General features: G+C 41.2%; 1 protein-coding gene across 3 annotated transcripts in view; it reads left to right on the plus strand.

Moving 5' to 3' along the window:
* Positions 1 to 18,896, plus strand: part of LOC121677830 (myosin light chain kinase 3-like) — a 42,891-nt gene extending 23,995 nt beyond the window's left edge. For all 3 annotated transcript variants that reach the window (XM_042056874.1, XM_042056873.1, XM_042056875.1), the window contains 6 exons: positions 1,574 to 1,644; positions 10,401 to 10,529; positions 13,198 to 13,350; positions 13,895 to 13,973; positions 14,077 to 14,137; positions 17,371 to 18,896. In XM_042056874.1, the coding sequence (XP_041912808.1) occupies positions 1,574 to 1,644; positions 10,401 to 10,529; positions 13,198 to 13,350; positions 13,895 to 13,973; positions 14,077 to 14,133 (489 nt within the window). In that variant the 3' untranslated portion in view covers positions 14,134 to 14,137; positions 17,371 to 18,896. The remainder of the gene's footprint in view (positions 1 to 1,573; positions 1,645 to 10,400; positions 10,530 to 13,197; positions 13,351 to 13,894; positions 13,974 to 14,076; positions 14,138 to 17,370) is intronic.
* Positions 18,897 to 18,993: the final 97 nt, after the last annotated feature.

Raw genomic sequence — 18,993 nt, forward strand, 5'->3', positions numbered from 1 at the left:
AGTCGACTGCCTGGCTCAGTGGCTCATCGGCCACGTAGGGTTACTGTCTCTCCACATAAATATGCGTCATTGAGGCTTAATCAAAGCTATCAGTATGTCTACGCTACCAGTTGTCATTGTCATCCAAAAAAGTAATCATTTGCGCCATCGCGTTTTCAATGACACAGGCTGTAAGAGCAGCAGACATAGCCTAAACTAGGCCTAGATACAGTATCACAATAACCCCTTTTCAAATTAAAAGTCCCCATGAAGGCAGAAGGCCTTTTCATTCAAACAAATATATAATTAAATGAAAGGGGAAAAAGCAAGAATATAACATGTAAACAGATGTACATGTTTTAAGGGGTTATTTGCAATGAGCTACCCCTGCCTTGACTACAGAATAGAGGTAAAACATAGGCCTGACAGTGTTGCTTTGTTTAGGCTATAAGATAAGGTTTAGCCTATAAGATTTAGCATTTTCTACCCTCAGTAAATGTCATGTTAAGGTTAGTTTAACAGGTGTGAACTTTACATTATTCAAAGTCTGCTCAGGACCTATAGGCTTACTCCCTTGATGTAGTATGTGATGAGATCAAAGTCCCAATAGACTTGCTAAAAATGTGTTGAATATAACAACCTGTGTAGGTTTTTATAGGCTGTATTGTAATATGCTATCAATATATTATAATATAATATATTTTAAGTCAATGTATCAATTAGTTTCCACAAAAGTCCCCAGAAGTCATCATTTAAGGGGTTATTTTTTAAAAATGTTCGTCACGGGGAGCATGCAGGCCCTAAAGTATTTTATCACATGGGCCCACATTCTCCAGCAGCACCCAATCAATAATTACTATTTTTGTAAAATGTGACCAACTATTTTTGAATGTGATACCTTGACTGGCAAAGTATACGAGACAGCAAGGTGTGTGTGTGTGTGTGTGTGTGTGTGTGTGTGTGTGTGTGTGTGTGTGTGTACTGCGTATGGTCGTGGGCCTATTTAGAATAAAAGTCCAGTAAATCTTTTCTGATTTTCATTTGTCATTTTGTCTTGATTGAGATAGAGTTTAGTGCTGGAGAAGTGGTGTGTGCTCTTCCTACACAATGAAATAACTTTTTATCTTGGGTTAGGATTAAATAACAAATAATTGCGTATAGGCCAGTGTTTTTATTGAAGCAAAAAGGAACAAAGTATCCAGGAACTATAATAATAGACACTTGATTTTAATTGTAAGCATTGCTACACTTTCTTACTCAGAAAGTTAAGTAACAAAATGACAGTAATCCGTTACTTTATAATTAGTTACCCCTAACACTGAATTTCGAAAGGTTGCCGCTAGTTGCATGTTGGTATTAAAAAATGTTGTGAAGGTATTAAAAAAGGTATTAAAAGGTATTAAATTCAACTTAAGAATTTCTGTATATACCCTGGATGCTGTTACCACACCAGAAGCACATTTTATCAAGGGTGGTCTCGTTTGACTTTTTGACTGTAGATGTGTATGGATCAACAATGCAGTCATACAAATGGTCAGACACAGCTTGTGCTGCTAATCTGTTGTCTAAAGATGGTGATATTTTTTCCTCTTAGCCAGAGAACATTCTATGTGTGAGCAGGGAGACAAACAAGATCAAAATCATTGACTTCGGCCTTGCCAGGAGGTAAGACTGACGCTTACCACAAATTCACACTTCTTACTGTGTGTGTGTGTGTGTGTGTGTGTGTGTGTGTGTGTGTGTGTGTGTGTGTGAGTGAATGAGCGAGTGAGAGTGGTGTGTGTGTGTGTGTTTGTGTACACACAGTGGTAGAGCCTGGTCACTGCCAATGGGCCAGTCTTGTAATAAACAGCCCATATGAAATAAAACTGTATGATTCATAAACAGGTACCATATGTCTCCTTACTTAAATCGGGCAGAACTACACTCTCTGTTATAGATTCAAGACCAATGCATGTCATATATAACATCAGACTGTTTATGGCTACTTCCATATTAAAAGCAACACATACATCTTATAAGGGATTTTTTGGTGATATACTGTAAGTATATGAAGGTGAAGTATATGGGTGATATAATAATTGTATAGCTTCTGAGAAATTATGTAGAAACATTTAAAAAATGAACAAACACTCTACTTTCCATAAAGAAAGGACCAAAAATGTTGTTTATAATTTCCCTGTAGCATACTATTGTGCAGCCAAAAATCATCCCAGTTTTGTTTGTCCTATTTTAAACAAGGCTACATTGACTGCATTGGAGCGCATTGTAAAATAACAAAACATTATCATGGCTATTCCATGATATGGATACAACCACGTTACTTATCGTTAAAACTAGCCATTTGTGGGTTGGTTCGGGTTCGGGTTGATGTTTAATGCATATTTTGTGGGGTCAGGTAGGGTGGATAGGATCTCCAAAATGGGTCGGGTGGGTGTGGGTCATAAAAAAAACGAATAACCTGTGCATCACTAGACTAACTCTTATCTCTGAACCAGGCAGGGCATCAATGGACAGCCAACACCCAAGAAATGTAGGATATGACTCAGGGCATTTCCTGGAATGTTCTGTTAGTATATGCAAAACACATGAAGTTTTAGTTGTATGTCAGGACATATATGACTGTTTGTACATGAATATGTATTACATGTGGTTACTAGTAGTGGGGGGCCTTAAGCACATTTTTGCGCAAATTCTTCTAAAAGCGCATAATTTGGCACAAATGTAGCTTAGGTCATACTGAAATGATCTAACTAGGGCGCCGGAGTCAATGACCCTTGGGGTCAAGATGGCGGCCAAATCCAATATGGCTGCTGCCCGAAAAGGCTATAACTTTTGAACCACATGAGTTACAAATGTAAACTTGATATCTTTTTCAGCTTAATTGATCATGGGAAACACATAGCAATGTTAATATTTATGACCCAGTACATCTGGACCCCTTATTCCTTTAATTCCAATATGGCCACTGTCCAAAAAAGCAGTAGTTGGGGGCCTTACACCCCATTGTTCGTGCAAATTCATCTACAAACACGAAATTGACACAGATGTAGCTGAGGGCATAATGAAATGATTTATCCAGGGCATCCAAGCGACCATTAGATTCAACATTAGATTTGGCCGCCGCCTGAAAGGGATTTAGCTATACATAGCTTTTGAGCCAGATGAGATACAAATACAAACTTGATGTCTATTTAAATTTTTTGACCATGGAAAACCCATAGGAATACTTACATTTATGATTGAGTATATCAGGACCCCCCAAATTCCTTAAATTCAATTCGGCCCCTGTCCAAAAAAGTGTTTTGGCTACAAATTTTGAACCAAATGCGCTACAAATGAGGATGTGGTGTCTATTTTATGTTTATTGACCACAAGAAGTCCATTGGCATATTTATATTTATGTTTGTCATATTTATATTTATGCTTAGGTCTGTAATCCATATTCTTTTTAAGACTGTGGTTGAAAATATTTTTTTACCACAACTTTAAAGGTTTTTCTCAATGTTGATTCATTTCCTTATAAAAGTGAAATGCTTTCAGTGCACCACAGATGAATACATTTCAAAGTGTAATCATATAAGAAAGAATAAGACACAATTATTATTGCAAGGCAATATTTATATTATGGCAAATTGTTAAAAGAACAATATAGTCGATTTGTCCAAAACTCTGCTTCACAACTGCATAACAAAAAAAAGCAATAACATAAAAACAACAGTGAATTCTCATTATCACTCACGATCACCAGATCACTCATCGTCTCCACCATCATTGTTTGTACAAGCACCCTCACATGCATATAGAAGTGCAACGAACTCCAGCTTTACAGCACTTGCAGTGCTCTCTATTTTCAATTTCAATTCAATTGTGCTTATAGAGCGCCAAAACATTACACATGTATCATGGCGCTTTACAAAGTGTAGAAAATCAGAGAAAGGAAAGAAAAGAAAAGAAAAGAAGGCCCATGGGTAACAGGGGCGAGGAAAAACTCCCTAGAATTGGAGATACATATAGGAAGCAACCTCGAGCAGATCCACGACTCAAGGGCCTGACCCATCTGCCTAGGGTCAAATACAGGACAGTAAGGTCTGTATACATGACAAATGCATATGATAGGCAGGTGTAGAGAATAGAACATGGTGTTTAAAGCCACCTGAGGTGAAAGTTACAAGAGTTGGGATGATTACATATCCGGTATGATAATGCATTAATCCTAATTTAATGTCAGAAAGTTCAAATAGTCCAGCGTTGGAATTGTCCAGGGGGAAAGGAGTTGTCAAGGCATGTGGTGGGTCGGCAGTATGGGCCAGGAATCTAGGCAGAGTTGTCATAGGCGGGTGATGGGTCGCTACATGTAGGCTGTACATGTAGGCTGTACAGAGCCTCTCTACATGCTATCTTGCAACCACAGTGGAGGAGAATGGTGCAGGCTTTACTGGCATCTCCGAGATTAGTTCTGTAAGGTTCCCAAGTCTTGCTCATAGAGTCCCGATACCATCCCCATGCATTGGACTCTGGGATGTCTTGCGGGACAGTGGTTGCCTGATTCCAGTAAAAGCTCGCCTGCAGCAGTGCTCTTTTGATGTGCTGAATCAGTGCAGCTTGGGTGGGAGGCAGGTTCTCGAGAGACTTGGTACCATTCGAGAAAAGGTGATGTCTAGCTTCATCTAAGCCACTGGAACCACAGTTCTTGCTGTACATGATGACGACCATACGCTCCAGTTTTTGGACATGGACGTTATTGTTGATCTGTTCAGGGTCCCAGATAAGGGTAACCAGGGATTCTGTGAGATCTGGTGTTGCCTCCCAAGCTGCCCAGGCACTCGTTTTCTCATGGCCCAGGAAGGCTGAGGTTGTGTCACAGCCTGTTAAAGCGTGGACGAGTGGTAAGGCCAGTGACTTCTGGGGACCTAGATCCTTGCTGATTTCGTGAGCAGGAATGTCCTTGGAGTTCTCCCATCTACTTTATTTCTTGATCCGGTTCCTCTGCGTTGGTGAGTTTGTGCTTTGAGGTTCTCCTCTGGATATGTATCAAACACAATATCCAGTCGCGTGACAGATTCATAGCTCATGTGTAGCTCACGAACTTGACACTCTGCTATCCTCCATCCCTGAGCATGACTGTCCGCTTCTTGTTCTCGGTGATATGAACATCCACTTAGATGCCCCAGGCTCAGCGGACTTTTTGGCCCTGGTCCACTCCTTTGACCTCGAACTGGTTCAAAGCCCACCGACTCACAAAGCTGGCAAAGAGCTTGACTTGATCTTCACTCGGAACTGCAGCACAGACACCCTCATGGTGACGCCTCTCCATCTTTCTGACCACTTCTTCATCCAGTTCAACGTCAGCCTGTCAGAACAGCCTCCGGCTCCTCAGCCGATGGTCACGTTCCGCCGCAACATCCGGAACCTGTCTCCAACGCACTTCTCCTCTGTGGTTGCCTCCGGTCTACCTCCACTCAACACCTTCTCCTCTCTGGAGGTTAATGAAGCCACTGACTCGCTCTGCTCCACACTGACCTCATGTCTAGACGAGCTGTGCCCTCTTACCACAAGGCCAGCTCGATCCAAACATTCTCATCCATGGCTAAATGATACCCTCCGATCGCAGCGCACCAAACTCAGAGCCGCGGAGAGGAAATGGCACAAATCCAAACTAGCTGACGACCTCAAAAACTACCAGACACTCCTGACCTCCTTCTCAGCCAGCATCACTGCTGCTAAGACTGCTTTCTACCATGACAAAATCAACAGCGCTACAGACACTTGAAAACTTTTCTCAACCTTCAAATCGCTACTCAACCCTCAGCTGCCTCCTCCTCCATCCAGCCTTACTGCAGATACCCTCGCCTCATTTTTTACAAACAAAGTGGCGGCAATCAGCAGTCAATTCTCTACATGCCCACTCAACGCATCTGACTCAGATACCGCACTCCTACAACCTCTAGGGACTGCTGGAACATCTTTTTCAGCATTCACGCCTCTCTCCGAGAGTGAAGTGTCCAGACTCCTGACATGCAGCCGTCCTACCACATGCTCGCTGAACCCTATACCTACGAGCCTACTTCAGTCCATCAGCCCGACCATCGCTCCAGCTATCACACATGTGATCAATGCCTCGCTAACCTCCGGCACATTTCCAACAGTGTTCAAAATGGCCCGGGTAACACCGTTACTTAAGAAAGCTTCTCTCAACCCTGCTCAAGTCGAGAACTACCGCCCTGTCTCACTACTGCCTTTCCTATCCAAAGGCATTGAACGAGCAGTCTCCAAACAGGTCTCTGACTTCCTTTCACAGAACAACCTTCTGGATCCAAATCAGTCTGGGTTCAAAAGCGGCCACTCTACCGAAACGGCTCTGCTGTCTGTAACAGAAGCCTTAAAAGAAGCCAGGGCGACCGCTCGGTCATCAGTACTCATTCTGCTTGACTTATCGGCTGCCTTTGACACGGTTAATCACCGTATCCTTCTCTCTATACTCGCTGACGTGGGAATCTCCGGTTCTGCTCTCTCCTGGTTTGAATCCTACCTCACAGGACGCTCGTTTAACGTATCATGGCTTGGTCAGCTATCCGCACCTCACCATCTCACCACAGGGGTCCCCCAGGGCTCAGTGCTGGGCCCCCTCCTCTTTGCTATCTACACCACCTCCTTGGGACAGATTATCCGTTCGCACGGCTTCTCATACCACTGCTATGCAGACGACACACAGCTCTATCTGTCCTTTCCACCTGACGACCCCCTGGTTTCAGCACGGATCTCGGATTGTCTTTCAGACATAGCTACATGGATGAAGGCACACCACCTCCAGCTGAACCTCTCAAAGACTGAACTGCTGGTCATCCCAGCTAAACCTACCATACACCACGACATCAACATCAAATTTGACTCCCTGTCTGTTTCACCGACCAGGACTGCAAGAAATCTAGGAGTTGTTCTTGACAACCAACTAAACTTCTCAGATCATGTTGCCTCAGTCGCCCGGTCATGCCGTTTCGCACTCTACAACATACGGAAAATCAGGACTTGACTCAAGATGCTACCCAACTTCTGGTTCAGGCAATAGTCATCTCACGACTCGACTACTGCAATGCCCTCCTGACAGGTCTCCCAGCCTGCGCAGTGAAACCACTTCAGATGATCCAGAACGCGGCGGCGTGCCTGGTCTACAACCAACCCAAAAGGGCACATGTTACCCCGCTGCTCATCCAGCTACACTGGCTACCTATGGCGGCCCGCATCAAATTCAAGTCTCTAACGCTTGCCTACAAAGTAGTCTCCGGTTCTGCTCCCACCTACTTGAATGCCCTCATACAGACTTACACTACCTCCAGACCGCTGCGCTCCTCTGACGAACGACGTCTAGCTCTACCACCGGTACGCTCAAGCCAATCCAAACTTTTCTCATCTGTTGTTCCTCGTTGGTGGAACACACTGCCAGTTCCTACAAGGGCAGGGACATCCTTTTCCACTTTCAAAAAACTCCTGAAGATCCAGCTCTTTAGAGAACATCTACTCTCATAGCAACACTTACAACAAATCTTACTGATCCTAGCACTCACCAGCCGTTTTAAACTGACAAGTAACTGTTAAAAACAGCACTCACCGACGCACTTATTCTTACTGTACTCTAATGTTTTTTTAAACTGTCCTAAAATTGTGGGAATTGTTCTAAAACTTACTGTTTACCATGTTGTTAGTCGCTTTGGTTAAAAAAGCGTCAGCCAAATGTAATGTAATGTAATGTAATGTAATGTGTGACCGCACAAACCCAGCAATACTACTAAACATGATGAATTATGCCATGTCTGCATCAGGCCTGGACTGAAGTGAAAGGAACAGTTGTGTGATGAGTGTCATGTTTTGCTTCTAAATACCATTAGTTGTTTTGTGCTTGGCTTTTGTGTCAGGTCAGTTGGCAAATGTCAGTATGTTTGCCCGAGGAATCATATCAGTATAAGTATAAGTATATACTCTTTTGAAATTTGGTCTCTGCATTTATCCCAATCCGTGAATTAGTGAAACACACTCAGCACACAGTGAACACACAGTGAGGTGAAGCACACACTAATCCCGGCGCAGTGAGCTGCCTGCAACAACAGCGGCGCTCGGGGAGCAGTGAGGGGTTAGGTGCCTTGCTCAAGGGCACTTCAGCGGTGCCTACTGGTCGGGGTTCGAACCGACAACCCTCCGGTTACAAGTCTGAAGCGCTAACCAGTAGGCCACGGCTGCCCTAAAACTCTGATACGGCTTGGTGACCTTGTCAAGTCGCTGCTCTACATTGGCAGTAGGGCTACACCAACTTTGTGAGCAGTAGTGAGCGAATCAGCCACTTCTCTTTCCATAATATCTTGAGTGTCAAGTGCTATGAGGTCATGATTCGTTGATAAGAAGGGATTTCCAAGGGTTTCCATAACCGGTAAAATTTAACATCGTTCCTGAACATGCCTCTTCTTTATGATGATGATGATGATGAGCTGCTATCATACACAGCTTGAAACTCTTGTACTAATTCTGGCACAGTCAGGCCCTGCCCTAGTTGCCCAAATCTACTGTATGCTGGAATTCTGACTCTCCCTCATATATGCCTTCCCTACATTCTCAATTTTAAAATTGGTGAGAATATTTGGAAAGTAGAAATTATCAGGTAGTTGCTTTCTTGTAAATGCAAATGTAGGATCTAAACATAGGCAATCACAAACGTAAGCATTCCTGTGTGTTTGTCATGGTAAAAAAAAAAAAAAAAGACATTACGTTTTCATCTTTAACGCATTTGGTTCAAAGGTTGTAGTCAAAAACCCTTTTTTGGAAAGTAGCCATATTGGATTTGGGGACTTTGAGGATCCACATATACACAATCATAAATATAAATATTTAGAGATTGCTATGGTGTGTGTTTTTTGTTAGCCTATTAGCTGGTTTGATTTGCATCGAACTCAATGAGCATCAAACCAGCTAATAGGCTAACTGAAAAACACACCATGCCAATCTCTAGGTATGGTGAAGGGTATGTGATGATGTGGGGATATTTTAATTCCAAAAGCCAAGGGAACTTTATCAAGATGCACAGTATCCTGGATCCATGAAATAAGTGGCCTTTAAAAATAAAAAATCTGACTGCCTCTATGGGAATTTAACATAGGGGTCAAATACTTATTGCCCCTGTAATTTAAGGGAAAAAAAATATTTATTTACGATACATTTTTCATTCACTAAGAAAATTGGTGTCCTTAAAGGTTGGATTTTTACTTACTTTTTAATTAAGGCATTAAGATCAATTTTTAGTCAACTTTAGCATGGGTTCAAATACTTATTCTCCCCACTGTATCAATTATACATTTGTATCTCATCTGGTTCAAAATATGCAGCTAAATCCCTTTTCAGGTGGCGGATTTGGCTGCCATCTTGGTCTCAGAGATCACTAACTCGGGCGCCCTGGCTAAATCATTTCAGTATGCCCTCAGCTGTATCCGTGCCAAATTTGGTGCTTGTAGATAAATTGGCGCAAACAATGGGGTGTAACTACAGTCAAAACTGCTTTTTTGGACAGCGGCCATATTGGAATTGGAGGATTAAGTGGTCCAGATATACTGGGTCATAAATATAAACATTCCTATGTGTTTCCCATGATCAATTAAGTTGAAAAAGACATCAAGTTTGTATTTGTAGCTCATGTGGTTCGAAAGTTATAGAAACCTTTTCAGGTAGCGGCCATATTGGATTTGGCCGCCATCTTGGCCCTGAGGGTCTCTGGCTCCGGGGCCCTAGCTAAATCATTTCAGTATAACTTGAGCTACATCTGTGCCAAATTTGGCGCTTTTAGAAGAATTTGCGCGAAATGACCAATTTATGTGCTTAAGGCCCCCCACTATAGAGCCATATATGTTCCTTGCATTGTTCTATTAGGACAGATAAGAATCATGTGTTTTTAACAGGACTTTGATATGGGAGTGACAAACAGGTGAACAGTCTTGAAATATATTCACACTCGCACATTCCTGCTGTACTTGCTGCTCATCTCAGACTCAAAAGGCTAAACAAAGAGCAAAAACAAAGAGCACCTCATCAGAAAGGTTAAACAAAAAGTAAACAGCCAGGGGATACACAAAGAATTAGAACCCGGGGATCATCTCTGTGTGTGTCTATCTTTCTGGCACTACAGGTCTGTTCTGCCAGTCCTGTATGGTTGGTTGTTTCAGTACTTTTGTTCTTAATATTCAAGATTCCCCCCTCCCTCTATCTCTGTCTCCCTCCTTTCTCCATCTCTCTCTCTCTCTTACACACACACACACACACACACAAACACACACACACACACACACACACACACAAACACACACACACACACACACACACACACACACACACACACACACACACACACACACATATTCTCGCATTCTTTATCTCTTTCTCAGGTATAAACCAAGAGAGAAGTTGAGAGTAAACTTTGGCACACCAGAGTTTTTGGCTCCGGAGGTTATTAATTACGATTTTGTCTCCTTCCCCACGGACATGTGGAGCCTTGGAGTGATTACATATATGCTGTAAGCACACACACACACACACACACACACACAAACATATACAGGTATATACACTACTGTTTCTGTGTTGCTGTCCTCATACTTGATACTTGTTTTATCTTGTGGTGTGTTTTAAAACTAGCATATGACTGTACTGAAATAAAGATAACACTTGACTCTTGACATGACTCTTAAAGGTGCCATGTGTAAGAATTTAGGTAAAAATATCCAAAAAATGAGCTACACGCATCAAAAGAATGAGAAGAAATAAGGCTGATGTTGTCATTAAAAAAATGACAATGGTATAGTGCTGAAGAGATATCAACCTGAATTAGCATGCTAAATCACTAGCCACAGCCCGACAAGTGTCATAATACCAGTTTCGACCATGGGAGGCAGTATGCGGGTAACATAACCGCCAGCCAAACTGCAATACACGTGTCTCGGTTGTTACTCTAGGGTAGACCAACTCACTTTCTGGAGGTATACTGCCCCATCTTTTATGGAATGTGGAGTATGAATTGATTTTTTGGCAGACATTACACATGGCACCTTTAAAGTAGACACTGGATTAACAATCTAGAAGACATTTACTGATTTAAACACAAAATCTACATAAGCATGAGCTACACAATATCTGTAAAAGTGAATTGAATTAACTAATAGAAAATGAAGTGTCCTGGAGCCAAATGGGAAAAGGACAACAGTAGCACAGAGATATTCACCCCTTGCAGACACGTGACTTAAGTCACCTGACGGCTCCATGCTGGACGGCAAAAAGATGGGAGACGGACGGCAAATTACATTATGTCATAAAGATTATGATGAACTGAACACCATTACTATAACATCTTTGTAGTTCAATGTATTGCTGTTTGGGGTCTGATAGTCAAAGAAGATGCCAGTGGTGTCGTTAGATGAAATGGGTCATGATCGCAAATGTAAAGTTATTAAAACTGATGGTAACAGCAAGGGGAGATAACGTTACGTTAGGCTACTGTAATTAACATTATGGTAAATGAACACCCATAAGTATTTCTGGACTAAAATATTGCAAAGCGATTTGGTTACTTTATTTGTCTTGCTTTTATCAGTTGTAACATAGTCAAAACGTTAAGAATGTCATATCAGAACATGGAATAATAACTAGCTGCCACACTTAGAAGCTAGCTATTCGTATAACGTGTAACGTTTATCGTAGCTCATAGTGCTTGGGCTAATGTAACTTGTCAGTTTGTACGTTGCCCAGCGAATAAACTTACTTCTTACATGTCTTAAGTTAAAGAATTGAAAGAAATAGGAAATTTAAAAAAAACTTGAACGGTATTATCTGTTTACATTCAGATCTTGCCAAAGACTTTGCCTAAGTGCTATCTGCCGTCCTGTTCAGAGTCTATGGTTGCTATAGCAACCGCTGCTGTGCTTCATACACTGAGGAGATAAGCATGCAATTGTGGTTGAAATACTCCCGAAACACAAAGAAAACAAACCAAAATATATCTATGCAAGAACATGGGATGTTGTTGTATTCCAAACAATAAGCCAACAGTCGTGGAAGGGCATTACTACGGTTAAATCTGTAGAATTCTGGGGTATTCTTACTGTATTCTGATGTGTTCATATGTTACATCTGTGTGTAGTATACAACAGGGAGAGGTCCATATTATTGTACATAACTGTGCCTTAGGCCTGTGTACCAGCAGGAAGGTCATACAGGCCGATGTTTAGGAACATCCGAGGAACATCGGTGATAACATGGGCCGAGGGAGACAGCATGTCTGCCTATTCAGGCTAGTATCTCCATCTGGCCAGGGCCGGGTTTTGTACACTGGTTGGCACCTGCCACGTTGGCATGATTGACGTTTGTATGTTTTAGTATAACAGGCTTTGTCTTAGGTTTTGACACGGAGACGGATCGAGGAAGCAACCCAAGGAGCATCTTCTGTCGGAAGGCTCAGCAGCCGCTTCTAATAACAACCACAACTGTTAGACTCTGCACAGTTTTACTGTTTGAGACTTAGCCTGTGTTCTGTTATTCATTGTTGTGCCATCTACAATAAATCATCATCTAATCGCCGATCCTGATCCCGCCGTCAAGCTTTATTGACCATCTTCAATACAGACATTAGAACTAAAACACAACGCAACAACCAGAGAATCCAACAAATCTCACTATAATCTCCTAGCTGTGCGATATGTCCCATTACAACCCATTGATTTGATTCGTGTTCTTGCCGTCCACTAGGCTATTTTGCTGTGGCGCGAACAAAACGTGACGTCACTTGCAAGGGGTGAATATGATATTCAAGGCTGAAGTCTGGCAGGGACCGCTTAAGACCTGACCAAGACCTCTTAATGGCTAGACACAGCAAAGCCTTAGGTCAGTACTACCCAGGAGACAAAAGACAAAATATGTTACAGTTCTCTCATACACATTGTGGAAAACACATGCCTGATGGATCATAGTGACAATTCTAATAGAGAGGAAGCGTACATAGTTAAAGCAATTGTGTTTAACACTTACTGTAGCCTACTTAAACTTTTTAAATTACATGTGAATATTTACCTAATATCATACAGTATGCACAAATATCCACTGCAAAAATCAGTTCACTCGTATATGTGTATTTCTTTGTATGTGTGTGTGTGTGTGTGTGTGTGTGTGTGTGTGTGTGTCACCATTGCCCAGGCTGAGTGGTCTGTCTCCATTCCTGGGGGACGATGACCATGAGACTCTGAACAACATCCTGGCCTGTCAGTGGAGCTTTGAGGTGGCTGAATTTGCACAGACCTCAGACGAGGCAAAAGACTTCATCACTCGACTGCTGGTCAAGAGCAAGTGGTGAGTGTGTGTGTGTGTGTATGTGTGTGTGTGTGTACAGGTGCTGGTCATATAATTAGAATATCATCAAAAAGTTGATTTATGTTAGTAATTTCATTCAAAAAGTGAAACTTGTATATTATATTCATTCATTACACACAGATATGTTTCAAATATTTATTTATTTTAATTTGGGGCCTGAGAGACAATTTAAAGGCCTTTGCAGGTGTTTTGAGTTAATTAGCTGATTAGAGTGTGGCACCAGGTGTGTTCAATATTGAACTTTTTCACATTATTCTAATTTTCTGAGATACTGAATTTGGGGTTTTCATTAGTTGTCAGTTATAATCATCAAAATTCCCAAAATTCACTTTTTGAATGGAATTACTGACATAAATCAATTTTTTGATGATATTCTAATTATATGACCAGCACCTGTATATATGTATGTGTATGTGTATGGATGTGTGTTTGTATGTTTGTGTGTGTGTGTGTGTGTGTGTGTGTGTGTGTGTGTGTGTGTGTGTGTAGATGTGTTTCACACACAAAGATTTGTGTTTTGTAGCTGGAGGATGAGTGCGTCTCAGTCTCTTAAGCACCCCTGGCTCTCAGACCGTGGACTTCATTACCGTCTGTATGAGAGGGTGAGACACACTGCAACAGAGTTACCCATTCTACTCACACAACAGGTTTTAGACATATCCCTGCCCCCAGAAACACACCTGATTCACCTGGTTTCTCTTTCAGCAAAAGCAACTGGATTTGTCCAAAGACACACCTCCACCACCAGCCCCTGAAAGCTAAGCAGGTGAAACACAACACACACACACACACACAGACACACACACACACACGGTTTCCGTTATCCGGTAATTGCCGGACATTGGCTGAAAAAAAAATGAAAGGTCCGACAAAATTAAATCTCTCTGGTCAAATTGTTTTATTGAAATTGGCTAATAATCCTATCCTGGAAATCCAGAGTTCTCGCAAGAGAACTCTGGCGATGAACAATGATGCACGTTACTTTTACCCCTTGCATTCCATGGAACCAATCAAATCGTATCTGATATAGGCGGGCCAGAGTCGAGCTAAACTGATGACGACAGCGCTGCAACGTTGGAAACATTAATCGTAATGTTATCCATTGCGTCGAAGTCTGGAATCATTCAGAGTAAACATTGGTCTAGTGTTCCAATTGTGTGCAGTGAGATTTTCAAATGCATGCTTGAGTCGGGCCATTACATTGTCTGTGGCCAGACCCTTAATCTTTCAGGGTCTGGACTTTCCAGGCTATAATAATCCCGTCCCCCTAACACAATCTGAATTTGAGAATAAGCCTAAAATGTAGGCCTATAGGCTACTAAAGCAAGAATACGTCCTTTGGCTATGTTTTAGAGCAGTGGTCCCCAAACTTTTTCTTCCGAGGGCCAGCTCACTATGCCTGGCTCTAAGAGAGGGCCAGAGACTCAGAGTATATCAGTAACCATAAATAGCTTAGTGCTGTGAACAACAGCAGTCTACCTTAGTTGAATATTCCATTACATTTAATCTAGGCTATTGCAATTTAATACCATTGTTAGCTGTGTTTATATTTCCATCATGCCATATCAGTGTAAAATGTAGCTCAAATGAAATAATACTAATAAAAAGACTTTAGCATTCCCAAAAGTATTAACAGGGAGTCCCAAAAGTATATTTTGAACTCTAAAATCTGTGTCTTTGCATACACAGCTCAAGTTGTGAACAAGCAATATCCTACAAATAAAAGTTCTCAAACTATGAGAGTTTTATGAAGTGGTGGCAGAAACATCTGAAATGACCACCATTCTAACTTTCACTCACCTGATAACTTTGTGAACTCTGTGAACATTTAAACGAGTAAATAAAAAATATAAATAATTATACCAGAAAGTTCCAGAAATATGACTTGAATAGAAGTTAGTTAGTTATTAACAATTAATTGATAAACTTTTAGAATACTTTGAGCACTGATGCAGTCAGCATAGGCTTTTTACATTGTTTGCAGGTAGACCTACATTTCATTCCGTTTTCAATGGCAAACGCGAAACAGCGCCAAAACAACCACCAGTGGACAAAAAGAGTATTACATGTGTACTGTTAAGACTTAATGAATGGGGGACATTACGGAGGTTATAGTTTGACGATGTTGTACTCCCGTGCGGGCCGGATGCTAAATACCACGGACATGTTTTGGAGGGCCACCCAAAATGAGGTGGTGGGCCGTATCCGGCCCGCGGGCCGTAGTTTGGGGACCACTGTTTTAAAGGAACAGGCTCTACCGTTATTAGTTATTAAACATAAAAAGTTATTAAACAACACACATATGCTGAATTTACAAAAATAAGTCCCTTCAGGATGAAACAAGACCTTTTTCGCCCTGTCAGGACTTATTTTCAGATAAGGACCGGCGTTCTATACATTATCCCTTACATAGCATTAGGGGGTGGTGGTGTGAGCGCTCATTCAATGTGTGTGCGCATCTGCGCAAGTGAAAATGTTTAACCACTGGCGATAACGTGGGTAGCAGCAACAAACAACGTAGCCTATTTAAAACAACGAACAAAGCAGATTCTTACTGTCCATGAAAACAACATAGAGACTGGTTAGATCTTTAAATTGACACAAGTAGGGATGCACGATAATATCGGCCGACATTGGTATCTGCAGATAAAATCTTCATAACTTAATTATCGGCATCGGCCAATATGGACATTTCTGCCGATGTGCCTGGCCGATAAGGTGACCTGTTAATTATGCGCACGCGAAGCAAATGTTTATGTTACTATGAGCGCCAACAACATACTTCAACATGTTGGCTGTGTGGCAGTATTTCCAATTTCCAGAAACTGATAACAAAATTGCTATTTGCAGTGCTTGTAAAGTACCAGTGATGCGAGGAGGGGTAAAACGATACTCTTTTAACCTAACCAATTTAATTACACATCTTAAGAGCCATCATCCTGAACTCTACAAAGCACAAGCCTAAGCCAGAAAAAATGGCACCAGCTAAAACCGTGACAACGCATTGCTAAGCTTTTGTGTACAATGGCAATCAGTTTCTAAAGTGTGTAATGTTAGCTAACATTAGAAAGCTTGCGTGAGTTTCATGAAGTTTCATTTTAAGTTTACAGGGTTACAGCTTCTGTTCATTTGAGAACAATGTGTCATATTCTTGGGAACTGTCTTGTAGGCTACTGTTCAAGTATAACATTTACATGTGAAAATATTAGACTTAATAAATGTGCCATATTTGAAATAATTTAATTATTTTTCATGAGTGAATGTCTATTTCTAAAATGATACAGGGTTGAATCAAAGAAAAATGTTTAATGTTCCGTATAATGTTTTATGAGTCCGTGCTCTCAATTTCATTTCATGTATTTGAACAATGATATAACGAAACACCCCGAAAATGGGTTTTCCCATTGTTGAATATGAATCGTGAACATGAATTATACTTCGGTCACTGACCCGTATCGACAGAAAGTAGCCTACACTATCATAATAACAGGTTAATTGTAGTAGCCTAGGCTACAGGAGAGACTTTTCAATTAATCAAAATTAGAGATGTATAATCGGCATCGGCCATTGGCCAAAATGAGCTTGTCAATATTGGCATATCGGATATCAGCTAAAATACAATATTGTGCATCCCTAGACACTACTTAAGCATGTTTAAGTTAGGCCAATGAACATGTTGCATTCTATACGGCCTGATTATCATTCTTTAAGCTGCATAGCCTGTCTCAACTTAACTAATTAAGAAGCGATAATAGGATATTTGACTGGCATATCATCAAAATGTCCGGAAAACGAAATCTCTGCCTCTGACACACACACACACACACACACACACACACACACACACACACACACACAAACACACACAATCACCCAGCTTGAAGACTTTTTGGTTGATTGTTATGTTAGGGTTGGGTAGTTGTTGGTTGACAAGAAAATATATTTCTCTGCACTCTAACTGTGTGTGTGCGTGTGTGTGTGTGCGCTCTTCTCTTGCAGAATGAAACACTGACCTCTTAAGGTCATGGCACAAACCAGGACCAATCACTATGATGCCTGCTGTCACATACACAGAATGTATTCATTGCACACACGTACCCACACGCTCACATGGTCATACTCTCACACATACACATACCCACTGCCACACCTCCATGCTTGCACACACACACTCACTAACTCACTCACTCACTCACTCTCTCTCACACACACACACACACACAGACACTTGTTTGAGTTCCCTTAGAGAAGACCTTCAGTCTTACACTTCCCACTTTTTGGTTTTCCTCTTTATTTACAGATTTACAAACTGACCCAGCCCTCACTGGATATTTTGTGAAGAGCATGCAAAATGGGTATTCAAAGCGCAGATATTTAGCCACTACATGCATCTGTTAGAATTTTCAAGAAGAGAATATCTTTTATCTTCTCATAATGCTCCAATTCTTTTGATCAAACTTGGTGTGTTGCAAGAAAATAGTGTTGTGATATTCACTTATTCAGATCTGCACTTTTAAAAGAAAATAGCTGCACTTGCAAAATCTATCTAGTTTATATCTATTAGAAATCTGCTATAATATAATACCAATTACTGTATCCTTGAAAAAAACTTGAAATGCATAGATGATAATTTACTACTATAATTAACACTGACAGTATTGAGTACTAATTCTGGTACACTTAATACCAAATCATGCACAGTAGGCCTATGAGTTCAGACAGAATGGAAAGTCACAGACATACACGCGCACACACACACACACACACACACACACACACACACACACACACACACACACACACATATATGCTAATGTTTACTGTGTTATCAGACAATTATAATGCAATCTCACCTTCTGTGAAGGCCAAATAATCAACAGTCCACTACCTATGATTCACTTATAATTTATTGTGTGGTTTTTCGTGTGTATTGTTTTAAAGTAGAGTAAGATCACTTCCTATCCTACTCTTGACAAATCCCTGACCTAGGCTACAACCCCTGTCCGCTGTCTCTCACTGTGCTATTGTACAACACACACAATCCTGCTTCTAGTTTCTAGTAGTTTTTACATTAATGTTTACATTTAGTAATTTAGCTGAAGCTTTTATCCAAACGACCTTTTCTAGTCTAGGCTACTCTCCAACAGTAGCCCAAGTTCAAAACCATGAAGTTGCACCTAATGTCTAATTTATGCAGTTCCATCTGCTTGTGAAAAGGAGAGTAGGCTACTCCATCCCTACCCCTCCAGCCCTTGTCCTACATCCCATATCCATTAGCCTATTCCTCCTGACGCCCTTCTAGGCTACATCTAAACGGCTCTCACACTCTGCCTCAAAACTGAACACTGTCCGAGTGGTGATTGTGTCTCCTGGTGTCTTAGATAGATTTAGTTTGTTTCTTTTTTTCTTTCTTTTGAGCTTCATTTAATGGCTCTGTTTCAATTGAGATGTAGGCCTATTGATCAAGCTGTGGTTTTTCATTTGAGGGTTTTTATCTAAGCTTGTGATGTGACTGAATAAACTGAATAAACATGAACTCATCGGTTTCCTCTGTGTTTTATGCGTGTGTAGCGTAGGCTAGGCTTATGAAGATTCTCAGCCTCAGCAGTATTTGTGTAGGAG

This window comes from Alosa sapidissima, chromosome 12 (genome assembly GCF_018492685.1).
Source record: "Alosa sapidissima isolate fAloSap1 chromosome 12, fAloSap1.pri, whole genome shotgun sequence".
Lineage (NCBI taxonomy): Eukaryota > Metazoa > Chordata > Actinopteri > Clupeiformes > Clupeidae > Alosa > Alosa sapidissima.